This window comes from Boleophthalmus pectinirostris, unplaced genomic scaffold, assembly GCF_026225935.1.
Source record: "Boleophthalmus pectinirostris isolate CB_2022bp ecotype Guang Dong unplaced genomic scaffold, ASM2622593v1 HiC_scaffold_12, whole genome shotgun sequence".
In the NCBI taxonomy this organism is placed as follows: domain Eukaryota; kingdom Metazoa; phylum Chordata; class Actinopteri; order Gobiiformes; family Gobiidae; genus Boleophthalmus; species Boleophthalmus pectinirostris.
This window is the reverse complement of record NW_026571018.1, coordinates 31,102,152-31,126,384: the sequence shown is the minus strand read 5'-3', so window position 1 is coordinate 31,126,384 and position 24,233 is coordinate 31,102,152. Positions and strand designations below refer to the sequence as shown.

Here is a 24,233-nt window from a genome sequence, read left to right as displayed (position 1 = left end):
TTTAAGCCATGTGTTACCTCCTCAAACAACATACCTTGAGTTGCGTTTTATTCCCTTCACACATTCATCACATTAGTTCAGAAAATAGTGTAATATGGGTGAGTACGGAGCCGGATGCAGATATATTGTAAAAGCAGCTCTTGTCAAAACAAGTTTGCTACATGCTGCATTTTATTGTCCGATTATCAGGAAGTGCAAGTTAGAAGGCCTGTTGGTCGTTAACTTTACCATTGCTGCAAATGTGTAACATATAATATACATATTTAGGCTGAGATCTGCTCTCAGACTGAAAATACGGTAATACAGAAAGTGCTCAGCTGCGTTTTTAAACTCCACACACCTTCACTAGATAATTTCAGCCCTGGAATTGCCGATCTCTACTGAACTAAAAGTAAAAGGCCGCTGTTAACTTGAAAACTATATGACATCAGAAGGTGGAGCAGAGCATTTTGAGTTTTGGAGGTGTAGACAAACTAATAACAAAGGATTACTCAAACATGTGTGCATAAAACGAAACACAATTCCAGGTGCCGTTTTTTTTCGGACTATAGGGCGCACTGGATTATAAAGCGTATTAAAGGGACAGTTCGGAATTTTGGACATAGGGCCTCATTTCCTAGTGAGCCAGAGTGTTAGAGACGTGTGGAGACACTTATTTAAATATTCCATCCAGTTCTTGTCTTTGCAGAGGTCGCTGGTGCTAGGCTAGTGCATGTCAATGGCCATAGTTAGCCTGCCACTAAAAACTGTCTTACCCACTCCACAAAACACCCGAAGCAAATCTGTTATTACACCAACCTGTCGATGTGAATGTCTGTGTTGATAGAATAATTTTAGAAGTAAAACCAACCTTGCATTTGAAGGATTCATGTCTGAGCAGCAGCAGTGAGTTGTTGTTCTTCCTGATAGAAAGCTTGCAGACTGATATATGAGAAAATAGTCCCTCAACATGCAGTGATTCATGCGATGCAAGGTTACTTTTATTTCAGACATTATTCTATCAACAGACATTCACATGGACAGTCTGGCGTAATAATAGTTTTGCTTTGGGTATTTTGTGGAGTGGGTAAGACTTTTTTTTAGTGGCAGGCTAACTATGGCCATTGACATGCACTAGCCTAGCACCAGTGACCTCTGCAAATACAAGGACTGGATGGAATATATTAAAAAGTGTCTCCACACGTCTTCAACACTCTGGCTCACTAGGAAAAGAGGCCCTATGTCCAATATTCCAAGCTGTCCCTTTAAGTGAAACAAACGGACGACACTTGAGAGTGATCCCTTAACCCAGACATCCACGATCTATTGGCGTTGCCTCCCTGTCTTTGTGAATGTGTATTATGAATGTGGGTGGATAATTTCAGTTTCGTAACATGTGTTGAAGCTCACAAGAATCAATTTTGCGTAATATAGGACCTTTTATTGCCTCACTCACATAAGTAATAGTGAATTGTAAACATGTTTAATTTAACTTAGTGTGAGATGTGCATGGCATCTGCTCTGGGTTTAATTGTAAAAATATGTTCTCCATCTATAATCCACATGCTCTCATTTAAAAGATGCACAGATGAATCTTTGATGATATCAGAGCATACATACTCACAGCAGTTCTCTTATGTCCTCGTAGTAAAGCAGAGAAAAGGACACTCTAAACATTTCATTTAAATTTGATTGAGTTCAATTAATGTGAATGTTGTGCTGCTGTTACAGGTTCAACAACTTAAAGGTATTAGGCTAAATTTACTTTTCAGAGCTTTCAGTCGTGTTATAGTTGTTTATTTACTCACTCGAAGTTGTATGTGGAGTGATTCATGCATCTTTGAGTCATCTTTAATCACTTATTTTCAAGACGCCATATTGCAGTTCAACCCCTGTCAGCGCCACTGGCATACACCCACTTCTCTCTACTTGTTTCCTTCTCCAATTTAATTTTCTTAATCTGTGACACATGTAGGATTTAGCCGTGTTACGTTCATTTTAGTACAAATGAAAAAATTCTTTGGCTTGCTAGCGTGATGTGCAGCTATCCATTACAGGTGCTGACAGCTCCACTGTTGTTTGTTGTGAAGATGTTTACAGCGATGTCAGCTCCCATTGGGCACCATAGTTTTCTGTCGTAGAAGCAGCAGATTCCTTTCTTTTATTAAGTTGATTTAGATAAATATTGTGATTTAAAATGTCCAAATTACACCATAATGATCCACAGGTATCGTAGATTATAACTATCAATTTTTCAGAGTATAAGTCGCTCCAGCCAAAAATGCATAAAGAAGACAATAAAAACATATATAAGTCACACTTTTTGGTGAAAATGTATTATATTTATATTTATATACTAATATAAATTTATATAAAATCAGAGACCAGGAACCAACATTGAAAGTCAAGTTATAGTAATAACAACAGAACAGAGAACAACAGGCTGTTAACGTCACATATGAACAGTTCTTCAGATAATTATAGCATAAACAACAGAACAAGTTTACCAACTCTCCATCTCACTCCAAATCACTAAATCCATGAAATTCTTCATCCTCGATGTCACATCTCTGCAATTCCGTGACCTCCGGAGGTAAATGGAGCACCATTCGTCAGACTCAGCATCAGTTCCAGTTAGAATTATTCTGGCCTTTCTGAATCCCGACAGGATGGTTTCAATTGTCTTTATAAGTTTGTTTAAATGTTCAATTGTTCAGTGGTACAGAAGTAATGGTGCAGTCGACTGACATGATACAGACAGGACAGAGGCTCTTTCAGCAGGAGACATGCGCAGTAGAGCCAAGTGACAGTGGTACAGGAGTAACAGGAGTAACAGATACTCGATGCGAACATTTAATATATAAGTCGCAGGACCACCTGAACCATGAAAAAAAGTGTGACTAATAGTCCAAAAAATATAGTGTATAGCAATCTCAAGCACAATATATGTTCTTTAAAAAGGTGTCCTAGTTCACGTACACATACATAGTTACATGTGCTAATTTCCAAGAAACAGCTACTACAGTATATTATAAAAAGAACATTTAAAATGTCTGATATAAAACGCACTGTATTTATTTATTTATTGTTTGATTGATTTTACACAATTGTGCATCCCAGTGTCGTATACAGTAGATTAAATTAATGTTATAATGAAATGTGTATATTTGTATTATGGAAAAAAAAAAAAAAAAATATATATATATATATATATATATATATATATATATATATATATATATATATATATATATATATATATATAGGATGCATACAGTAAATCATTTTAGAATCCCTTTGGGAATATAGAACTCACAAGTTGTTTGTTGTGTTGTGTTTGTTGTGCCATACATAGGCTCTGATAGTATTTGTTGTTTACATTTACCTACATGTCCCTGCCTGGTGCAGCGGTGGCTGTGAGTGGTGCATTAGCAGGTGCTGACAGGTGCTGACAGGTATAACTCCAGGCCTGATATACAGTAGCTGTGCTGTCAGATGGGCTCCGGCCTCTGCACACACTCTACCACTCGTAATTCAACACGTCTGGATTGTGTTTGTGTGAGTGATGTAGTAATTGCCCCGCCTTTAAAGAACCTGTATTATGCTATTTTCTGATCTGCATTTAAGTGGCAACAGTGTTGTAACATGGCTTAAAGCTCACACAACTCAGTTTTGCGTAATGTAGGGTAAAGTACAGTTTATTTTATATTTGCACTTTGTATTTGTAGGGCTATAGTTGTTTATTTGTTTATTAGATTCATTTGTTGATGGTGTGTTAGTAAATCAAACTGTGTCATTATCTGATTTAGATTATAAGGACTTATATGAACAACATCAGAAAGTAGAGACTAAATCATGAGCTGAATCTGCATTTTGGCATGTAAACACATGTTTTTGTGTTTTTTGTACATGTAACTTTTCTGGTAGGAGATCTGCTAAGATGTTATCAGTTTTGCAGTAATTTAAATACATAGTGTTTTATTAAAAAATAGATATGCTCAAAAACATTCTGTGAGCAAGACTTTAGCATGCTGTATAAGCCAGTATAATGCCAGACTTTTATTGATTTCCATTATGATCTTGACGTCACCATGATTTGATTGGTTTTGTACGCACAATCACTGCCCAGTTGGAGCCAGTCTTATTCAAACATACATTTCAAATACAAATTGTCACTATTAAACTTGCTGTAAACCTAATTGTAAAGTGGGCGTTGTTCTAACATAAGTGTGACTTGTGACTTGCAGAGCTGGATAACCCGGACGCCCGTGTGACGGAGATCCATGCGCTGGTTCATCGTTTGCCCGAGAAGAACAGACAGATGCTGGAGCTGCTCATGAAGCACCTGGCCAAGTAAGGCGAGCCCTGCCCACTGCATTTATGCACATGTGCACTGTCCCACTGTGGAATAGCACATCACAACAGGGTTAATTTTAGCACCTCTTCATCCCCTCCTCCTCTTCCTGGACTCACGATGCCATGCCTGTGTCTCTGGCTGGAGGAAACCAGGGTGTACCATTCAGATTAATCATAAACTGCCTATTCTAGGCCTTGCAAAACTTTGGGGGGCAGGAATGCTTGGATATACAAAAATTTTGCAGAATTGTCCTTTCAGTGTTCTTCAGTGTAGGGACACAAAGTTAAAAAAACTGAGGCACTCAAAAAGTACAAAATAATGAAAAGCCTTTAATACCACATGGCATTAACCCTAACCCTCTGTCACGTGGTATTAAAGGCTTTTCATTATTTTGTACTTTTTGAGTGCATCAGTTTTTTCTATTATGTATTCTAGGACTTGTCTATGTCCAGAGTTCAAGGATCAGTTTTCTCTCTTTTTTTAGTTTTGTAAATATTTCAAAATCCATTTTCATCCAAAATTGCTTACTTTAATCTAATAATAAAACATTTGGGCTAATAATAGAATGCATCTTCCCTTGAATAATGTGCTACATGTGGAGTGTTTTAGAAAGAGAAGAGCTTAATTTAGTTTAGTTTATTCCATTTAGTTCATTTCACAGGGACATATTCAGGAGCTTTAAAAAAAAAAAAAAAAAGAAAGAAAGAGAGAGAGATGCTTTGTACCAGACTGTATCTCTTGGAGCATCTGCTGTCCCTGAGACATACAAAACAAAAAGCAAGCTACAATGCAGTCTATAGTATATATAAAAGAAGTACAAATATGTATTAATAAAAAATGATAATGACATTTAAGAGCTCTGTTCACTTCCCTTCCAACTGCCTCTGTGCTCTGGCCTATAAACCTGCTAAGACCTCTGGCAAAATTTGACAAGCGATCGAGTCAGACTGCCTGGTTTATAAAAAAAAAAAAAAAGGACAACAAAATGAGTCTGACTTGGCCATTTGAACCAAGCTTACAAAACAAAACCAGTCGTGTGTTTTTACTATTTATTTATTGTCTGTTGCGGTCAAATTGTTGAACCCACATGATCATGGCAGGTGTGATCTTGGTCTGAGGATTGGTCCGCACCAGAGTCAACCCTGACCTTTCCACCAAAGCCTCTGTATTTATTCACCTTGTGGGCCTGATGTTCTCACTGTGGACGTGCCAGGCCGCGGTGACACATCCGTATCGTGTGGCGAGACGTGTAAACAAAGTGTCAGGCGCACGCAGCCATTGTGTTTTTATGACTTGTGTTTGTTACTCGTTACAGTTTGGTATGTCTGGATCCAGCTGGTTTTTATATCAGCAGCTACAGCTACAGAACTAGTCCTCTTGTTTTAGTTGTGTAAACCAAAGAGGACTGCAAATCATTATCGTAGTTGATTCTTTCATGATTACAATACGGGAAAAAAAAGGATGAAAACAAGAGAAAAAATGTCACTTTGTGTACTTGGACATAGATTTGTGATTATGTAACTTAAAATGAAAACATATACAGTGGTCTCTCGTTTATCGCGGGGGTTACGTTCTAAAAATAACCCGCGCTAAGTGAAATCCGCGAAGTAGTCAACTTTATATTTTACAATTATTCTATCTGTTTTAAGGCTGTAAAACCCCTCACCACACACTTTATACACTTTTCTCACACAGGACTGGTGCAACCCTTTTTGCATCCTTCTTAAAACTTATTGCTGATGTCGTCCTTTTGTTATTTTCCTCCTTCATTCATTTATGCCGTAATGGAGCCCTACAGCGCAGAGACCCGCATAGGTTCATTTTTGGAGACCCGCACCCGCGTAGTACAGCACTGCACCTGCCCGCACTGTAACTGTACCAGGAGACATGGCACGGAGGAGAGTGATTGGACAGTGGTCTACTAAACTCCCTTAGGACCTGGGGTGTCCAACTTTTTCCATGGCCACATTCTAAACACAGACTGAAGCAGAGGGCCGATGGGGCCGGAGACTGGAGCTCAGTACAGTGAATAATTAAAATATGTGCATGTTTAACACTTTGGAATGAGCCATCAGTTTGTTTCACTCTAAAACTTCCCAAAACCACACATTAAATCTTCAAATTGCTTTATCGAAGTAGATTTTCAAAAAACTTGCTGTAAAAAGTTCATTTTTAATTGTGCAAGGTCATTTGGCCAACATCACCTGGAAGCCTGGGGCAAGAAAAATTTGTTCGAGGGCCGCATTGGACGGCCGAGTTACAATCCCTTAGCCAATCAGGATGCAGCAGGAGGAACGCAATATGTGTTCATACACTGTAAAAAAAAAAAAAAAAAAAAAAGGCATGCAAAATTGCACAAAAAAAAATCCACGAAACAGCGAGACCGTGAAAAGTGAACCGCGATATAGCGAGGGACGACTATATCTTTAAATTAGATGGCATATTTACATTTTACAGTGTCCATTTTGAGGTTCTTAATAACTGAGTAAGGACATGGTCAAGTACAAATCACCCCATCAGCCGTTTAGTTCAGACCAGTCCAGGACTCCTCATTATGTTTCCATCATGCTCATATTGAAGGCCTCTATGTGGGCCTTTAACACACACTTAAGGCACCACTCCACGCTCTCCTTCAGGGTTCTAATTGTATAAAACACTCAAAGTCCACCTCTCAGGGATAATTTTTCATATCCAACTAGGCAACCTGCTAAAAATGGGAGACCTTTTCAGTAGTAATTTCAGCCATTTCAGTCATTTTCTTTCTCTAACAGATGTAGAACAACTAAAGAAAACTGATTTTTCAGCCAGTGCAAAACATGTGGAAATTGTGATCACTAATACCTCTTGATTAAACAAATTATTCCGAACGATAATTGTACAGGATTAATTAAACCTCTGATTAGAAGAGGATTTGCTGCGCCATTAAAGGGGAGGTTGTACGCTTCATTTGGATCACAACCAGTGGTCACAAGCACCAGTATTTTTTGATAACATATAGTCATATCTCTCATATTTTTTCAGTTATTATGTTTATTATTACTACTTTATAATTGGACTATGTTAGGATTTGCATGTACACTACCAGTCAAAAGAGCACCCTAATTTTTTCAGTTATTTATTGTAATTCAAGTCGTGCAAGTCCAATGAAGAGCTTGAAATGATACAAAGGTAAGAACTGAACGGCCAGAGGTTAAAAAAAAAAGATATAAGAAACAAAACACAAGTCCAAGCTCTGACAAAACTAAAAGAACATGGAGTATCCAGCACAGTGTCCAGACTTAAACCCATCGAGCTGGTTTGGGATGAACTGGACAGAAGAGTGAAAGCCAAGCAACCTACAAGTGCCACATTTATGGGAACTTCTGCAACAGACTTGGGAAGAACTTTCTGAAGAATATTTGATTTCTATTGTAAAAAGAACGAGCCACGAGTGTGTTCAGCTGTTATATCTGCCAAAGGTGGACACTTTCATGAATCAAAAGTTTAGAATCCATTTTGGTAAACAGTAAAAAACTGGAAAAAGTGTGGTGGTCTAAAACATTTGCCCGGTAGTGTAACTGCAGCTTTTCTGGTAGGGTGTCTGCCCTCTGCCTGTCTCCATTTAGATGGAATGTTCCACAGCACTTATCTATATTGCTTTTATTCAATTACAGTTGTTTTTAGTGCAAAGACAATACCTCGGAAAACATGCATTCTACCATAAATGGACTCACCACTGCAAAGATCTGACCTGTAACTTGATTGATGGCGTCACCTTGTCTCCATTGAACATATCCATGGAGATAAGCAACTGGCTGGATCCTTAGCCAAGCTGGCGCCACCTAGTCAGGAATCAAAATACACTAGACAGTTCGCAGAAACCCCGGAAGTGCAAGTTCGGACACCGGCCAATCAGCGAAGAGCCATAGATTCAGTGTTGTCAATGATTCCCGAGATCGAGGATTTAAAGCCGGAATAAAGACAGTGGTTGGTGAATTTCATCAAGGTTATTGCTCTTCTTCCCACAGGATTTGGGAAAAGCTTAGTTCCGTTAGCAGCGCATTACATATGTCACAACCAAATAGCAGTGATTGGTTAAATTAAAAAAAGTACCCACCTACCGTCGAGCAAACAAAATCTAAGACTGCGAGGTCAGACTGTTTGTACGAAGTGAAATGAAGTAAAACCGGCTGATGAATCAGGATGGTGGATCCTTTCCTCCTGAAATGTTACATAGTTTACCTGTAAAGGGCCAGTTTGGAATTTTGGACATAGGACCTCATTTCCTTGTGAGCCAGAGTGTTGGAGACGTGTGGAGATACTTTTAAAAATATTCCATCCAGTCCTTGTATTTGCAGAGGTCGCTGGTGCTAGGCTAGTGCATGTCAATGGCCATATTTATCCTGTCATTAAAAACAGTCTTACCCACTTCACAAAACACCCGAAGGAAATCTATTATTACACCAGACTGTCGTTGTAAATGTCTGTGTTGATAGAATAATTTTAGCAGTAAAACCAACCTTATGACTGATGATTTATGACTGAGCAGCAGTGTAGCAGCAAGTATTAAAAATTCAAAATAAACAAAAATAAATAAATAAATAAATCACCTTTTAAATATTCAGCACAAATATATTCAAGCCCTCAAATTCAACAGTCAAAATTTAGAGTGTAAAATTCACAGTGAAAAAAATTAGCAGGAAAAATCCAAGATGCCAAGGCCGAAGCAACTGATCCAAAGTGATTCGATCTAACCTAGTAACAAGCAGGAAATGGTGCAGTGAAGTGATCTGATTGGTCAGAATTAGCCTCATCAAAATCTCATTTCTTTTATTTGTTAAGTTTAAACACCGCCGACAGGTGAAAAAGCTCAATAGGAAACAGCCTCTGTCCTCCTCACTCACTTATGATCGATTGGCATCTTAGATCTTTGTTGTGAAAGTAAAATGATTATTTTATTGAATTGAAAATTTAAATTGAAAATATTATTGCTGAATATTTAAAAGCTAACATTTTTATTTTGAGTTAGAAATATATTGAAAAGGTATACTTAAAACTAACAAAAAACTAACTAACTAACTAAAATTCAGAATAAAAATAATTCAATTCTTTTTTACAGATTTAAAAAACTCAAAAAATTCAGTTGTATTTAAAATTCTAAATCGGATGGAACAAATTATCTTCTAGCTGCTGCTGCTCAGACATAAATCCTTCAAATGCAAGGTTGGTTTTACTTCTTATATTAATAATCCCTCAACATGCAACAATTCATCGACACAAGGTCAGTTTTATTTCAAACATTATTCTGTCAACACAGACATTCACATGGACAGCCTGGAGTAATAATACATTTTGCTTCAAGTGTTTTGTGGAGTGGGTAAGACTGTTTTTAATGACAGGATAACTATGGCCATTGACATGCACTAACCTTGCACCAGCGACCTCGGCAAATACAAGGACTGGATGGAATATTTTAAAAAGTGTCTCCACACGTCTCCAACACTCTGGCTCACTAGGAAATGAAGTCCTATGTCCAAAATTCCGGACTGTCCCTTTAAACCCAATGGATAATTTGCTGTATATTCAGTGAAGGAGATAGGCAGGACTAATGCCATATGCAGAACATTCTAGACAAAGCAATGATATCTCCATGGAGACAAGTATCTTACATCTTCATGAGTAATTTGGTGTATGTGTACATGAATATAAGTAAGTAAACTTGATCCTAATGTATACTAACTTGATTTTAATTCCTCCTAGCGTTGCCAGTCACCACCAGCACAACCTGATGACCGTGGCCAACCTGGGCGTGGTGTTTGGTCCCACTCTTCTGCGGCCCCAGGAGGAGACGGTGGCGGCCATCATGGACATTAAATTCCAAAACATTGTGGTGGAAATCCTCATAGAGCACCACGAGAAGGTATGGCTTCCCTAACATCTCGTATTTCTGTATTCGGAGCACACAGGCTGCAGAAGAAATCCCACAGCTGTGTATAGAGCATTGATATTCGCATCATTGATCTGAAGCAGCCGTCCTCCTCCATCCTAACAAGCTTCTCCCAGGCTCTTGAATGCACATACCTCATATATATACATTACTTCATAGCTCCTCTGCCTTCACTTGTGAGCTGCTCTTTGGCGCGCCACTCTGCTTAAAGCTGTCCCTATGGAAACAGACAAAGCAGGCTGCTGTTAGGAACCAGGGCATCATGTGCTCACCGAGGATTCTGGGAGCAAAATTGCAGCAAATAACACCTGTGTGCATGAATACGCTTAGTACAAGGGCCAGACACGGGCAATTTAGGATTTCCAATGGAATGCATAAGCCAGCGTACATAATATATAATGTTGGAGAGATGTTTGTTGGAGATTTTACTAATTTACAGATGTGAAAAGGTGCCTGGTGTTGTTTTGTTTCATTTGCGTGATTTTTAGGAATCATAACTGTCCAGAATCCTCTGCTTTTCATCTAGTTTGAATAGAATAACTTTCATACTTTCACAACTACTACTATTGCTACTACTACTACTACTCCTACTCCTGCTAATGCTACGACTATTACTACTACTACTACTACTACTACGACTACGACTACTACTACTACTACTACTACTACTACTACTACTAGGGATGGGCATTCGATTAAATTTTCTAGATCGATCGTCAGGAGAATTAACAATCAATTTTCGATTAAATCAACATGTTCATATTAAAATTATCATCATTATTGTTACTATAAAAAATCTGCATAAATAAACACAACTTTACAACATATAAACCATAACCACTCAGAACCATATCAGCCCGTTTGACATTATAATGTGTTTAATGCAGCTTTGACACATTTGTTTACTTTTTACAGAAACAAAACTTAAAACCACGTAGCTCATTTGCATAAAATATAAGTGTTGAAAAAAACAGCTCTTACCTTTTGCTCTGATGCGGTTCAGCTTCTGTTGGACTAAAGGACACGAGTCAGTGGAATATGAGTCTTCTCTCTGTGACAGAGGGATGTTGATGATGATGATGATGAGTCTGTTCTGTGTGTATATCACATTGGAGATGGTTCATGTTTTCAGAGATCAGACGTGTGCAGGTTTAATGCAGCTCTTTATTAAACATCATTTCACTCACTTTATTTATGTTGGTCGCTTTATTTATTTTAGCTACTGTTGTCATGAAAAGACTGAAAAGTGTCTTTTGGATGCATGTGCACTCAACTTTATGTTGCAGTAACCGATCCCGGTTACTGCAACATGACAAAACCGGGACACTCAAAAACCTGATCATATCCGAGACACTGATGTGCTGTAAACACACTCACTGAGTGGTGCAGTGATCTGCAAGGAGCCAGAGCCCAAATGTGGAACTGTGAGGCCACAACTCCAGTGTTTGTGTCAGACGCAGCCTCGTCTCCTTACTCTATGCACAGCAAACTACATTAAGTTTGTTGGTTAAAAATGAACGTGATTGACGAAATTCGTAATGATCAATTATCAATTAGTCGACAAATCATGCCCATCCCTAACTCCTACTGCTACTAATTGTATGTATGATAGCCATTTTTCTTAGCAATTATAGCTACAAAGTATTAGAACTAATGCCAAATTATTATACATCCAATATTTTCTTTTCTTTTTTTTTTTTTGCCTTTTTTTTTGCCTTTTGTTTGTTGTTGAGTTTTTAAAGTTCTCTTGCTTTTAGTCTTAAAAGCTACCATCTCTAATTAGATTAGCCAGCGTACCCCTGTTGTATTCTCACACTTCACCACTAGACGCTATCTATGTTACTTCTGTATGATAATGTGCCAGTTTGAAGGCGGAATGTTTCACAGTATGGTATTAAACTTTTCTATCTTCATGGAAACCAAACTAGACCAAGTTCCAGGTCAGATCTGAGAAGAGGCGACCCCACTCACAGTCAAAATCTTGTTTTTCTGGGCATTTTTGAGCTACAGTTTAATAGATGTACGTTAGAGCTGTTTAATTTCACACTGTGGAACATTCCGAGCAGAGCAATGATATATCCATAGAAACAAACAGGTGACAAACCAAAACCAAAAAGTTCCGTAGTGCACCTTTAAGCTTTTGATAGATTTAGCTGTTTTTTGTGATAATTATTTTCCATATTTTTTGTAGTTTCAGGGAAAATTGATGTGTTCAGTGACTCTTAATCTTTCTTTTCAAATAATGTATAATGAATTCCTCAAACATGACAACATTTCTTGAAACCAAATTAACTTTAATTCATTAACTAGCAATTAATTACAGTGACAGAAGGCTCTCGTTTTTACAGATTTTTTATTTTTTTTTACAATACCGCTTTGGAACTAGCTGACAGTGAGATAAATTGAGTTTGTACCTGTCTGCCCACAATCAATACCAGATTGTCCAAACACAGAATATGCAACGCTTGCTTCACTGTTGCACATTCTGAAATCTTAAAGGTGCATTGTGTAACTTTTCTGGTGGAGGATCAGTCAAATGCTTTTCTTCATGGAAATATTATTGCTTTGTCTGGAATGTTTCACAGTATTTTTGAGCTAAAAAAAACATCTGTAATTGAATAAATGTAAGGTAGAGCTGTTTAACGTGGTACTTGTAATAAACTTTTAACGTCCTATTGAACTATTAAAGAGGGGGTATTATACTTCTATGGGGTAATTAATTGCTAATATGGAACATGTTTGGTCCCAACGCCACCTTTCATTGTTTTCAAAATGCAAAATGTGCTGATGAAACTGCTGCACATTGCATCAGGTTTGTGAAGTTGCTGTATACAGTTTCATGTTTTTGTATACTGGATAGTGGACATATAGCAATGTACATATAACCCTAAAAAGGGTTTGAAAAAGGCCTGTAACAGATCGCTAAATTACTCAAACAGGCGTGGACGACATCTTAAACCATTTCAGTCATGTTTTTGATGAGGGAACAACGATATAACATGGTAGAAAGCTCCAAAAAGTCAATTTTGCATAATACCCTCTTTAAGTTTTGAGTTTTTAAATATTACACTGCAAAAAACAAAATCTAGTCAAGTTAAGATGACTTGAATTAAGAAAATTTTTCATAATTTGAGTAAATTTCACATGACAAATAAAATTATCTGCCAGCGGAAAAAGACATTTTGTACTTAAAATATGAAAATACATGTTGCTACACTTAAAATACGAAAAACAACTTTTTGCACTTAAAATAAGAAACAAAATCGAATGTTGCTCGAACTAAAAAAAACACACTTATTCTATTGGTCAAGTTGAATCTACTCAAATAATGAATAAAATACCATGGTACAAGTAACCAAGTACTGTGGAACATTCCAAGCAGTGACATCCATAGAAACAAGCAGGTGACGGATCCCCCCCCAACCAAAAAGTTACACAAGAAGAAAACTGTACTGCTTTTTCAGATGAAGTGAAGTGAGCCAAGAGAAGAAGCACAATGTTTGGTCAAATACGAAGCAACAGCTAGTGAATAATTTGTGGAAAAACGTCAAAATGTCATTATAATTGCTCGCATGGAGGGAAAGCCTCTTCACTTGAAAGCACGGAGGTGATGTAAATACGTTTTGAATGGCAACGGAAAGCTGCAGATTTGATCACTATGCAAGCAAAGGGATGTAAAGCTCCTATATTGAGCAAAATTTACTCCTGTGAGCTTTAAGTCATGTTATAATGTTGTTACCTCAGCAAAAGCATACCTGGAGTTGTGTTTTGTTTCATTCACACGTATTCTAGTAACAATTTATTACTAGTCTGTCTACATCTCTAAAGCTCGAAATGCTTTGTTACACCTTGTGATGTCATGTAGTGGTAATTTTCAAGCAAATTTTTACATTTATCGTAAATTCCCGACTATAAGTTGCTTTTTTTCTCACACTTTGAACTAGGAGTGTGCAAAAATATTGAAATATCGATATATCGTATCGCTTAATGTGATGATACAGTACCGATATCGTGGGCTGCTGTGTTGATATATCACCAAGAGTACTTTTTGGTATATTTTACTAAATTATTTTGTTACAGTGCTACAGTTTTGTTGCTTGTTTAGAGGAAGGAAACTTTTTTATGCGACACATTTGACATCTTCACTGTTTTGATGATAAATATAATGTTTGTGTTTCATATGAACTTTGCACAAAAATTGGTTTAATAAAGACTTTTAGTATCACAGACATAATTTAGTCTTTATTTTTATTGAACTGTATTGAATCGATTTGAAATATATCATATTGAATCGAAAGCTCACTGTATATGTATCATATCGTGGCCTATGTATCGAGGTATGTGTCATATCGGCAACTTCATAATGATACCCAGCCCTACTTTGAACCCTGTGGCTAAAAAAATGATGCGGCGAATATCTGGACAGAATCGTTGTTTGGCAGATTGTCCATTCATATATAGTGTCAATGGTTTGGCGACACAGCTGAGTGTAGAAAACACCGCTGTCTGTATGTACGGTTAACACATGGATCTAGGGTTCACGTGAAGTTGCTACACTAGCTCGCGATTTTGTCAGTGCACTCAAATAGATTATCGCCGTGTGATAAAATAAGTTACGATGCTAAATGAACATTAGTGAGGGGGTACGTCTTGCCCGTTTGCGTAAATGACGAGAAGAAACGTCTCAAACTTTAGTAGCTGGACATCCACTCATACCTGATCGACAGAACTAACCCCGCCCCCGAGAGAGTCTGAAATCTGCTGAAATCCTCCAAGACGCTGACATGATACAGACAGAACAGCGGCTCTTTCTGCAGGAGACATGCGCAGTAGAGCGCGGAGAGAGATGGGGCTGTTTGATTGTGTTTTGAACAGTTATTTTGCGCTTCATGCACACACCCTCCTCATGGAAAACACACCAAGAAATGCAGATGATGCAGCTTTTAAGTTATCGGCAATTGATGTGGCTGTGGAAGAAGGAAACAGAGCTGCTCCGTGAGTCGATGGTGAGATTGTGGCGACGGCAGCGTGATGAACTGACTCAGTGCAAAAAGATGACAAAAGCTTTCAGAGGCGATAAAAGCAGACTGCCCAAACTTGAAAGCGTTCTTGAAGACGTGGACACCTGCGGCTTATATTCAGGTGCAGCCTATATATGTACAATTAAAAAATTTTGTTCAAATTTAGTTGATGCGGCGTCTATTCAGGTGCGCTCAGTAGCTGGAAAATAAGGTAGTTCTGTTGGCCGTCCAAGGCTGAAATTATCCAAATGATTCTATTGAAGGTGTATGGAGTTTAAAAACACAGTGGGGTGCTTCCTGTATTACCACATGACATCACAAGGTGGAATGGAGCGGTTTCTGTTTGACAGTCACAACAATTTTGACAATTTTTTGTGTGTTAAACATGTGTGAATGAAACAAAACACAATTCCAGGTCTGTTTTTGATGAGGAAACCTAACAGATGAGAAAATATCCGAATATAGTCCTCAACTTTAGTCACATTTTTTTTTTTTTCTTTGTATAAATAAATCTAAGATAGTTACGTTTAATGCCATACTGTGTAACATTCAATTAACAGAACTAAATCTCCATGGAGACAAGCACATGCCAGATCCCCCACTAGAGAAGTTACTCAGTGCACTTTAAAGATTACCGACCACAACTATGCTGATTTAGGTCTTAATAAAAGCATATATATTGTACTGAGTTCCATTCTTGTTTCAGATTTTCAGGGACGTTCCTGTGGGAGTCTTGAACTCTCAGCCGTCCCGAAGAGGAAGTGCTGTGAACAGGACTCCATCATGCTGCGAGAGACCACTCACTCTGTTCCACACGCCAACGCACTCCCAAAAGAGTGAGTCACTCTCTCTGTCTCTCTCCTTTTCTGTCTCTCTCTCCATCTCTCTCTGTCTGTGTCTCTCTCTCTCTTTCTCTCTCTGTCCATCTCTTTCTTTCTCTCTGTCTGTCTCTCTCTGTCTCTGTTTCTATCTCTCTCTGTGTCTGTGTGTCCCTCTCTCTTTCTCTCTTTCTCTGTCTGTCTGTCACTCTCTGTCTCTCTCTCCCTCTGGTTCTCTCTCTCTCTCTCTCTCTCCTCCCTCTGTATCTGTCTCTCTTTCTCTGTCTGGCTTTGGCCCTCTCGTTGTCTCTTTCTTTCTGTCTCTCTCTATCTCTCCCTCTCTTTCTCTCTCTCTTTCTCTATGTGTCTCTCTCTGTATCTCGCTGGCTCTCTCTATGTCTCTGTCTCTCCCTCTACGTCTCTATCTCACTCTGTCTCTCTCTCTCTCACTTCATGTCTCTGTCTCTCTCTATGTCTCTCTCTGTCTCTCTCGATGTCTTTGTCTCTCTATGTCTCTCTCTCTCTCTCGCTGTCTCTCTCTATGTCTCTCTGTCTCGCTCTCTATGTCTCGCTGTCTGTCTCTCTGTCTCTGTCTCTCTCTATGTCTCTGTCTCTCTCTGTGTCTCTATGTCTTTCTCTCTATGTCTCTCTCTCTCTCTCACTCCATGTCTCTGTCTCTGTCTCTCTCTATGTCTCTGTTTCGCTCTATGTCTCGGTCTCTCTGTCTCTCTCTCTCTTTCTCTGTCTCTCTCTATGTCTCTATTTCTTTCTCTCTATGTCTGTGTCTCTCTCTCTGTCTCTCTCTATGTCTCTGTTTCGCTCTATGTCTCTGTCTCTCTCTCTCTGTCTCTCGCTCTCTTTCTCTGTCTCTCTCTATGTCTCGCTGTCTATGTCTCTCTGTCTCTGTCTTTCTTTATGTCTCTGTTTCGCTCTATGTCTCTGTCTCTCTCTCTCTCTCTCTCTCTATGTCTCTATGTCTGTCTCTTTCTCTCTGTCTCTCTCTCTCTCTCTCTCTCTATGTCTCTATGTCTGTCTCTTTCTCTCTGTCTCTGTCTCTCTCTATGTCTCTATTTCTTTCTCTCTATGTCTGTCTCTCTCTCTGTCTCTCTCTATGTCTCTGTTTCGCTCTATGTCTCTGTCTCTCTCTCTCTGTCTCTCGCTCTCTTTCTCTGTCTCTCTCTATGTCTCGCTGTCTATGTCTCTCTGTCTCTGTCTTTCTTTATGTCTCTGTTTCGCTCTATGTCTCTGTCTCTCTCTCTCTGTCTCTCTCTCTCTCTCTCTCTCTATGTCTCTATGTCTGTCTCTTTCTCTCTGTCTCTGTCTCTCTCTCTCTCTCTCTCTGTCTCTCTCTCTCTCTATGTCTCTCTCTCTCTCTCTATGTCTCTCTCTCTCTCTCTCTATGTCTCTATGTCTGTCTCTTTCTCTCTGTCTCTGTCTCTCTCTCTATGTCTCTCTCTCTCTCTCTCTCTCTATGTCTGTCTCTCTCTCTCTGCTCTCTCTCTCTATGTCTCTCTCTCTCTCTCTATGTCTGTCTCTCTCTCTGTCTCTCTCTCTCTCTCTCTGTCTCTCTCTCTCTCTATGTCTCTCTCTCTCTCTGTCTCCTCTCTCTCTCTCTCTCTCTCTCTCTGTCTCTCTCTCTCTCTATGTCTCTCTATCTCTCTCTCTCTCTATGTCTCTCTCTCTCTCTCTCTGTCTCTCTCTCTCTCTCTTCTCTCTCTCTCTCTCTCTCTCTCTCTCTCTCTGTCTCTCTCTCTCTCTCTATGTCTCTCTCTCTCTCTCTCTCTATGTCTCTCTCTCTCTTCTCTCTGTCTCTCTCTCTCTCTCTCTCTCTCTCTCTCTCTCTCTCTCTCTATGTCTCTCTCTCTTTCTCTGTCTCTCTCTCTCTCTCTCTCTCTCTCTGCTCTCTATGTCTCTATGTCTCTCTCTCTCTCTCTGTCTCTGTCTCTCAGACTTTATACACATTAATCCAAATTGCAGAGACAGTGATTTAGTGTACTTACTTACCGTACGTATGTGAGCCTGTCATGTGTAGTCTGACCGATCTTTTAATACTCTTAATACTTATTTTAGATGTGTATAAAAAGCTGTAAAACAAGTATTCAGTTTGACCCAGATTATATGAGTGTTTGGTGAGAGAAAGATCATAGACATAACAGGAGCTTTGCAGCCTTGGCTCCAGACAGTGACAGAACAGACTTTTGAGTGCTTGGATAAATGTAGCGCCGGTTTCTGGCCGAGGAGACTGAGAGTGTTGTGTTTCTCGTAGGTGAGAAGAGGAACAGTGTGGTGAGCGCTCCCGTGGCAGAGCTCCAGTCCAACACCGCCAACTGTAACAACAGCAGCAGCAGCAGCAGCAGCGGCAGCAGCCAGGGCCGGACCCCCAGGAACAGTCTGACCAGTACAGATGGAGAGCAGGAGAGCAGGCAAAACAGACCCAGCTCACTGTGAGTACTGCAAGACTGTACTGCAACAACTGTACTACAACAACTGTCTGCTGGAGCGTCTCTGGGTCCATCGGCACCATTGGCCCCTATAGCCACATTCATATTAAGTGAAGTGTCTTGTTTAAGAGCATAACAGCAGTTCTTACCACCTGGAATTCCCGGTGGGCTCTAATCCAAATACTAACAGGCTCAACCCATCTTAAATCCTGAAATCAGTCGAGATCAGACATTGCAACAAAGTTTGGCCACAAGAAAGACAAAACTATGAATAGATTTGTCTATAAATAAAACAGTTACCCAAAATGCAGCAGGTCCAGTGTACCACCAGAGGCAGACAAATCCGCGTATCATTCATTCATTCGTTTTTCAAAATAAAACCAAACATAAGAAAAGGAAAAAACATTATTTGTCTCCAAAACCAAAACAAACAAAAAAAACACATAACAATTTGTTTTTTCAGTTTTTGATTTTGTGTTTAAACGAATAATGGAAAAAAGGGTAAAGGCCGTTTCCCGTTTCCATGACTTAAACTGCGATGCTGGACTTTTGTGCCGCATACGGACTGAACCAGGACTAAACCAGAACTAAAACAGGTATAAACCAGGACTGAACCAGGATTAAACCCAGATCGATCCCAGGACTGAACCAGGACTAAACCAAGACTAAAACAAGGACTAAACCGGGACTGAACCAGGATTGAACCAGATCTGAACCAGGACTGAGTGTCAGTACGGGCCTGGAGGTGTGCTCGCGTAGACTGTTGGCTGATTAGGACTGAAACCAGACTGGGACCAGACCGGGACTGAGGCCGGGAATGAGACTGGGACCAGGCTGGGACCAGACCAGGACTGAGGCCCGGGAATGAGACTGGGACCAGGCTGGGACCAGGGCTGAAACCGGAACCAGACCGAGACTGAGACCGGGACCAGACTGGGACAAGATCAGGACTGAGACCGGGACCAGACCGGGACTCAGACCAGGACTGAGACCGGGACTGAGACTGGTTTAGACCTGGTTCAGTCCATATGTGGCGCAAAAGTCTGGCATCGCAGTTTATGTCACGAAAATGGGAAACAAATATTTTCAGTTTTTTTCCATTATTTTATTTTTCCATTAAACACAAAATCGAAAATCTGTTTTTTCATTTTGGTTTTGAAGACAAATGAAAAAAATAGTTGTTTTTTCGTTTTTCCTATTTCTGGAAGGAATGATACATGGATTGTACCACACAGTTTAAGAAACACCGACTGGAGACATGAGTACGTTTAAAGTAAAATCCATTTTCATTTTTCCAACTCCAAAGCGGACACATTTGCCGTGTTGCCTGGTGTTAAATGGACCTTCATTCCATTTGAATAATAGTGTAGCCGTACAGAGACATATAATGAGTGTCATAAACGGACATGGAAATCAGTGTGGAATAACACTAATGCCTGAGAACCTGAGAAACCTAAGCTTTATTTCTTTGTGTTTCAACAAATGCCAACAGACACTGCCACACATTTTCCTAGTGACGCTTCACTGAATTTATAGAACAACAACTTGAGATAATTAACAGCAGGAGTTGGAAGAAATAACATGCATTCAATCTCGAAAATTAACTTTAACACATCAAAGTCATTTTATAGACGTTAGAATGCAAGTGTATTTTAGTTAGAGAAAAGTTAAAGGCCACATGCTTCTATCCATTGAGATGTTATTGCTTTACCTGAAATGTCCCACAGTATTACATTAAACTTTCATTGCATTTATTCAGTTAGAGAGGTAATTGAATAAATGCATGTCATTACAGACTACTGAATTCACTTTGTACTTAAGGGCTTATATATTGCAGTTTTGTGAAGTACAGTATGCATATCCAAAAAAAAAGTATAATTTAATTTGGCAAAATGTCTCACTCTTTCCATTGGATGACGACTGTAGGGTTTTGTTCCAATGAAAAAGTCTGTCCGTGTCTTTATTTGAGCCCCTCTGCAGAGCGCTGTAATGAAAACACGCCAGTGAAAACAGCAAAAAAACGAAGCGTATTTGTGAACTGACTGAACCGTCAAGTGCAAGTCTCCAGTGACTCAGGCCTGAACTCAATAATACAGCTATGTGTGGTCTGTACTGCAGCGGCTTCTTCAAATCCCCCTTCAGAAAATACACTCTTATATTTATTTATTATAACCAAAGAGAGACTGACTTTACACTCCTTAAAGAATTTGTATAAATCCTGAGGAACATTGTGCTGAGAATTATTTGAAATTTGAGTATTCAGGAAGAACACAGATGAGAATCCGTGTAGCATTCGTTCATTAGTTTTTCAATATAAAACCAAAAATAAGAACATGAAAAAACAGCTATGGTCTTCAAAACCAAAATGAACAAATGGATAACGATGAGTTTTTTCAGTTTACGATTTTGTGTTTAAATGGATAATGCAAAAAACAGATAACAGCCGTTTTCCGTTTCCGTGACTTAAACTGCGATGACGGACTTTTGCACTGCATATGGACTGAACCAGGACTAAACCAGGTCCAGGACCAGACTGGAACCAGATTGGGACTGAGACTAGGACTTAAATGGGGACCAGACCAGGACTGAAACCGGGACTGAAACTGGGACCAGACCGGTACATTGATGAGAATCCGTGTATCATTCGTTCATTTGTTTTTCAGTATAAAACCAAAAATAAGAAAACAAAAAAACAACTGTTTTCTTCATTATTTGTCTCCGAAACCAAAATGAAAAATCGGATAACAATTCATTTTTTCAGTTTTCGATTTTGTGTTTAAACGAATAATGGAAAAAGCAGATAACGGCCATTTCCGTAACTTAAACTGCAAAGCCGGACTTTTGCACCGCATACGGATAGAACCAGGACTAAACCAGGACTAAACCAGGTCTGGAACCAGACCGGAACCAGAACAGGACTGAGACCAGGACTTAAACCAGGACCAGACCAAAACTGAGACCAGGACTGAGACTGGGAGAAGGACCGGGACTGAGACTAGGACCAGACTGGGACTGATACTGGGACCAGACCGGGACTGAGAGCAGGACTGAGACCAGGACTGAGACTGGGGCCAGGCCAGAACTGAAAACGGTTTAGTCCTGGTGAAATGGGAAATGACCATTCAAAATCAAAAACTAAAAAAAAAGAATTGTTATCTCTTTTTTCATTTTGGTTTTGGAGACAAATAATGAAGAAAATTGTTGTTTTTTTCTTTTTCTTATTTTTGGTTTTATATTGAAAAATGAATGAATGAATGATACACAGATTCATGAACCAAGATATGATTGGGCATGTGAATGAGTGAGTGATTCTTTGTTATAAATCGCTTTGGTTGCCTTGAAGGTGGAAAAGCGCTGTATAAAAATGTCATCATTTACCATTTGCCATTCATTATCCTTAATTTGTCTCACATTTGTAAAGTTAAACAGCAAAGCGTAAAGCATACTATAGTAATGGGTAGATTGATTCAGACATGATACCATAATAATAACAAAACAAACGAAAAATGATTTTGCGTTTTGGAAATACATTGCTTTTATTTTAGTTTAACTCCAGATATATTGAATTCTTAGATCCATTCAAGCTGTGGTGGAGCAAAAATTATGATATATGTGCCACTTTTTTTGAAGAATAAAGTGAAGTAGCGATGAAGAGAGTTGAAAAGAAGAGGCATGAAGCTGGCGTTCTAACACAAGAGGAGTTTATTTATCTTCAGTACAGGACACAGCACCTGGAGACATGAACCCTGAAGACTTGATATAGTGATATTGTTTTCCACTCTAGTACAGTTTGATCTGGCCATGCTTCGTTTGATATAGTATTAGTGTAGTTCACAGTGAGTGCCTTCAGTACAGAGCAGGATTTTTTTTTTTAAATCAAGTTTCAGCGTACACGAGCAACAAAACACAAAGTAGAGCAGGAACAAGTCAGATCGGCCATTTCTGACACTGTAAAAGAGAGAAGCTCATTATGGACTGGGACGAAGTAAACATCATTGGGACAGAGGAAAACAAACACTGTCGCTGGATTAAAGAGGCAATCGAACCTCTGTCTGAACCTTTCAAAAACAAAAGAATTAATAGTGGATTTTAGGAGGAACAGCTTTTCACTGTCGTCTCTCTACGTCATGGGCACAGTTGAAAGGGTGTCCGGCTGGAAGTACCTGGGCCTGCACATCACCGACAGCCTAACTTGGTCCACTAATGCAGCGGGCATTGTTAAGAAGGCCCACCAGCGTCTGTATTTTTTGAGGAGACTCGAGGCTGCTGGACTAGGCCTCCCTGCTCTCATGTCTTTTTATCGATGTGGAGTGGAAACTGTGTTGACCCAGTCCATCACAGTGTGGTACGTATTTATGAGGAGCGTTGTGGAAGACGGGCCTCCAGGATCATGGGGGACCCCTCGCACCCCTCCCACCATCTGTTTGTTCCTCTGCCTCTGGGAGGAGACTGAGGAGCATTAAAGCTAGAACTTCTCGGCTGAAGTTCAGCTTTTTTCCTGAGGCTGTCAGACTTGTGAACGGTGCACACTGACTTCCTGCTTGGGTTGCCTCTCTCTCTATCTTGCCACGTTTTACTACTTGTTCACTGGACTGCTAAATGTTGTTGTTTTAAATGTATTTATTTTTTAACATTGCTTATTTATTATTGTTTTTTGTTTTTTTTAACCCTTTATGGATCACTGGGCCTCGGGGAGCACATTTCGTTCTGTCATGTGTTTCTCTCGCATGTTTGAATGACAAATAAAGAACCTTGAAATACAGAAACGTGCCCACAGGACGATAAACCGGGACGAGGGGACTTTTTTACTCTCACACACTTGGGATAATGTCCTGAGGAAGACGGACTGCAGATGGCGCTGTCGTCCGTCCTCCACCGGTAAGAAGACAGCGCCCAAACCTGTATAAAAATCAGCACACACATAGACCGCGGTACGATCTTGATGCGCTTTCGATTCAATACGATATATTTCAAATTGATACGGTTCAGTTAAAAATAATGACTAAATGATGGCTGTGATATTAAAAGTCTCTGTTAAACCACTTCTTGTGCAAACGTTCAAATGAAACACAAATATTTTAATCATCAACACAGTGAAAATGTCAAATGTGTCGCATAAACAAGTTTCCTTCATCGAGACAAGCAACAAAACTGCAGCGCTGTAACAAAATAATTTAGTAAAATAAACCAAAAAATACTCTTGGCAATATACCGAGCAGCAGTACCCGATATCGATACTGTATCATCACTTTAAATGATACGATATGTCGATATTTTGATATTTTTGCACACCCCTACCCAGTCAAAACTGTCAGGTATGAAAACAAACTCTTGGTCTGAAAAAAAACCTAGTAACATAAGTTTCAATGCATTTTAATTAGGGATGCATCAATCCAGCTTTTTCAGTTCCGATACTGATTCTGATACTGTAGCTTTAAGTAGCTGCCGAACAGCAGTTATTTCCTTAAAACAAAAATAAAATAAGACAGAATTAATCCAAATGTGTAGCTGTTATTTATCGTTCAAGTAACTACAGAGTAACCCTGAATATATAAAAAGTTCATTTATTGCGATATTTTGAAGAGGCTGATATAATTGTAGATGGGACAGTTTTTTGCTTTTAAAATACCTTGACAAGATTTTGGCGTGAATTATTTCCATCATAATCCCAAGAATTCAAGTCAAAAACAT

General features: G+C 39.2%; 1 protein-coding gene across 1 annotated transcript in view; it reads left to right on the top strand.

Moving 5' to 3' along the window:
- The window catches only part of LOC110153967 (rho GTPase-activating protein 26), a 228,014-nt gene that overhangs the window by 165,947 nt on the left and 37,834 nt on the right, over positions 1-24,233 (top strand). Inside the window, exons 17-20 of the mRNA XM_020917897.2 lie at positions 4,227-4,332; positions 10,076-10,235; positions 15,990-16,119; positions 18,368-18,545. Coding sequence (XP_020773556.2) covers positions 4,227-4,332; positions 10,076-10,235; positions 15,990-16,119; positions 18,368-18,545 — 574 coding nt within the window. The remainder of the gene's footprint in view (positions 1-4,226; positions 4,333-10,075; positions 10,236-15,989; positions 16,120-18,367; positions 18,546-24,233) is intronic.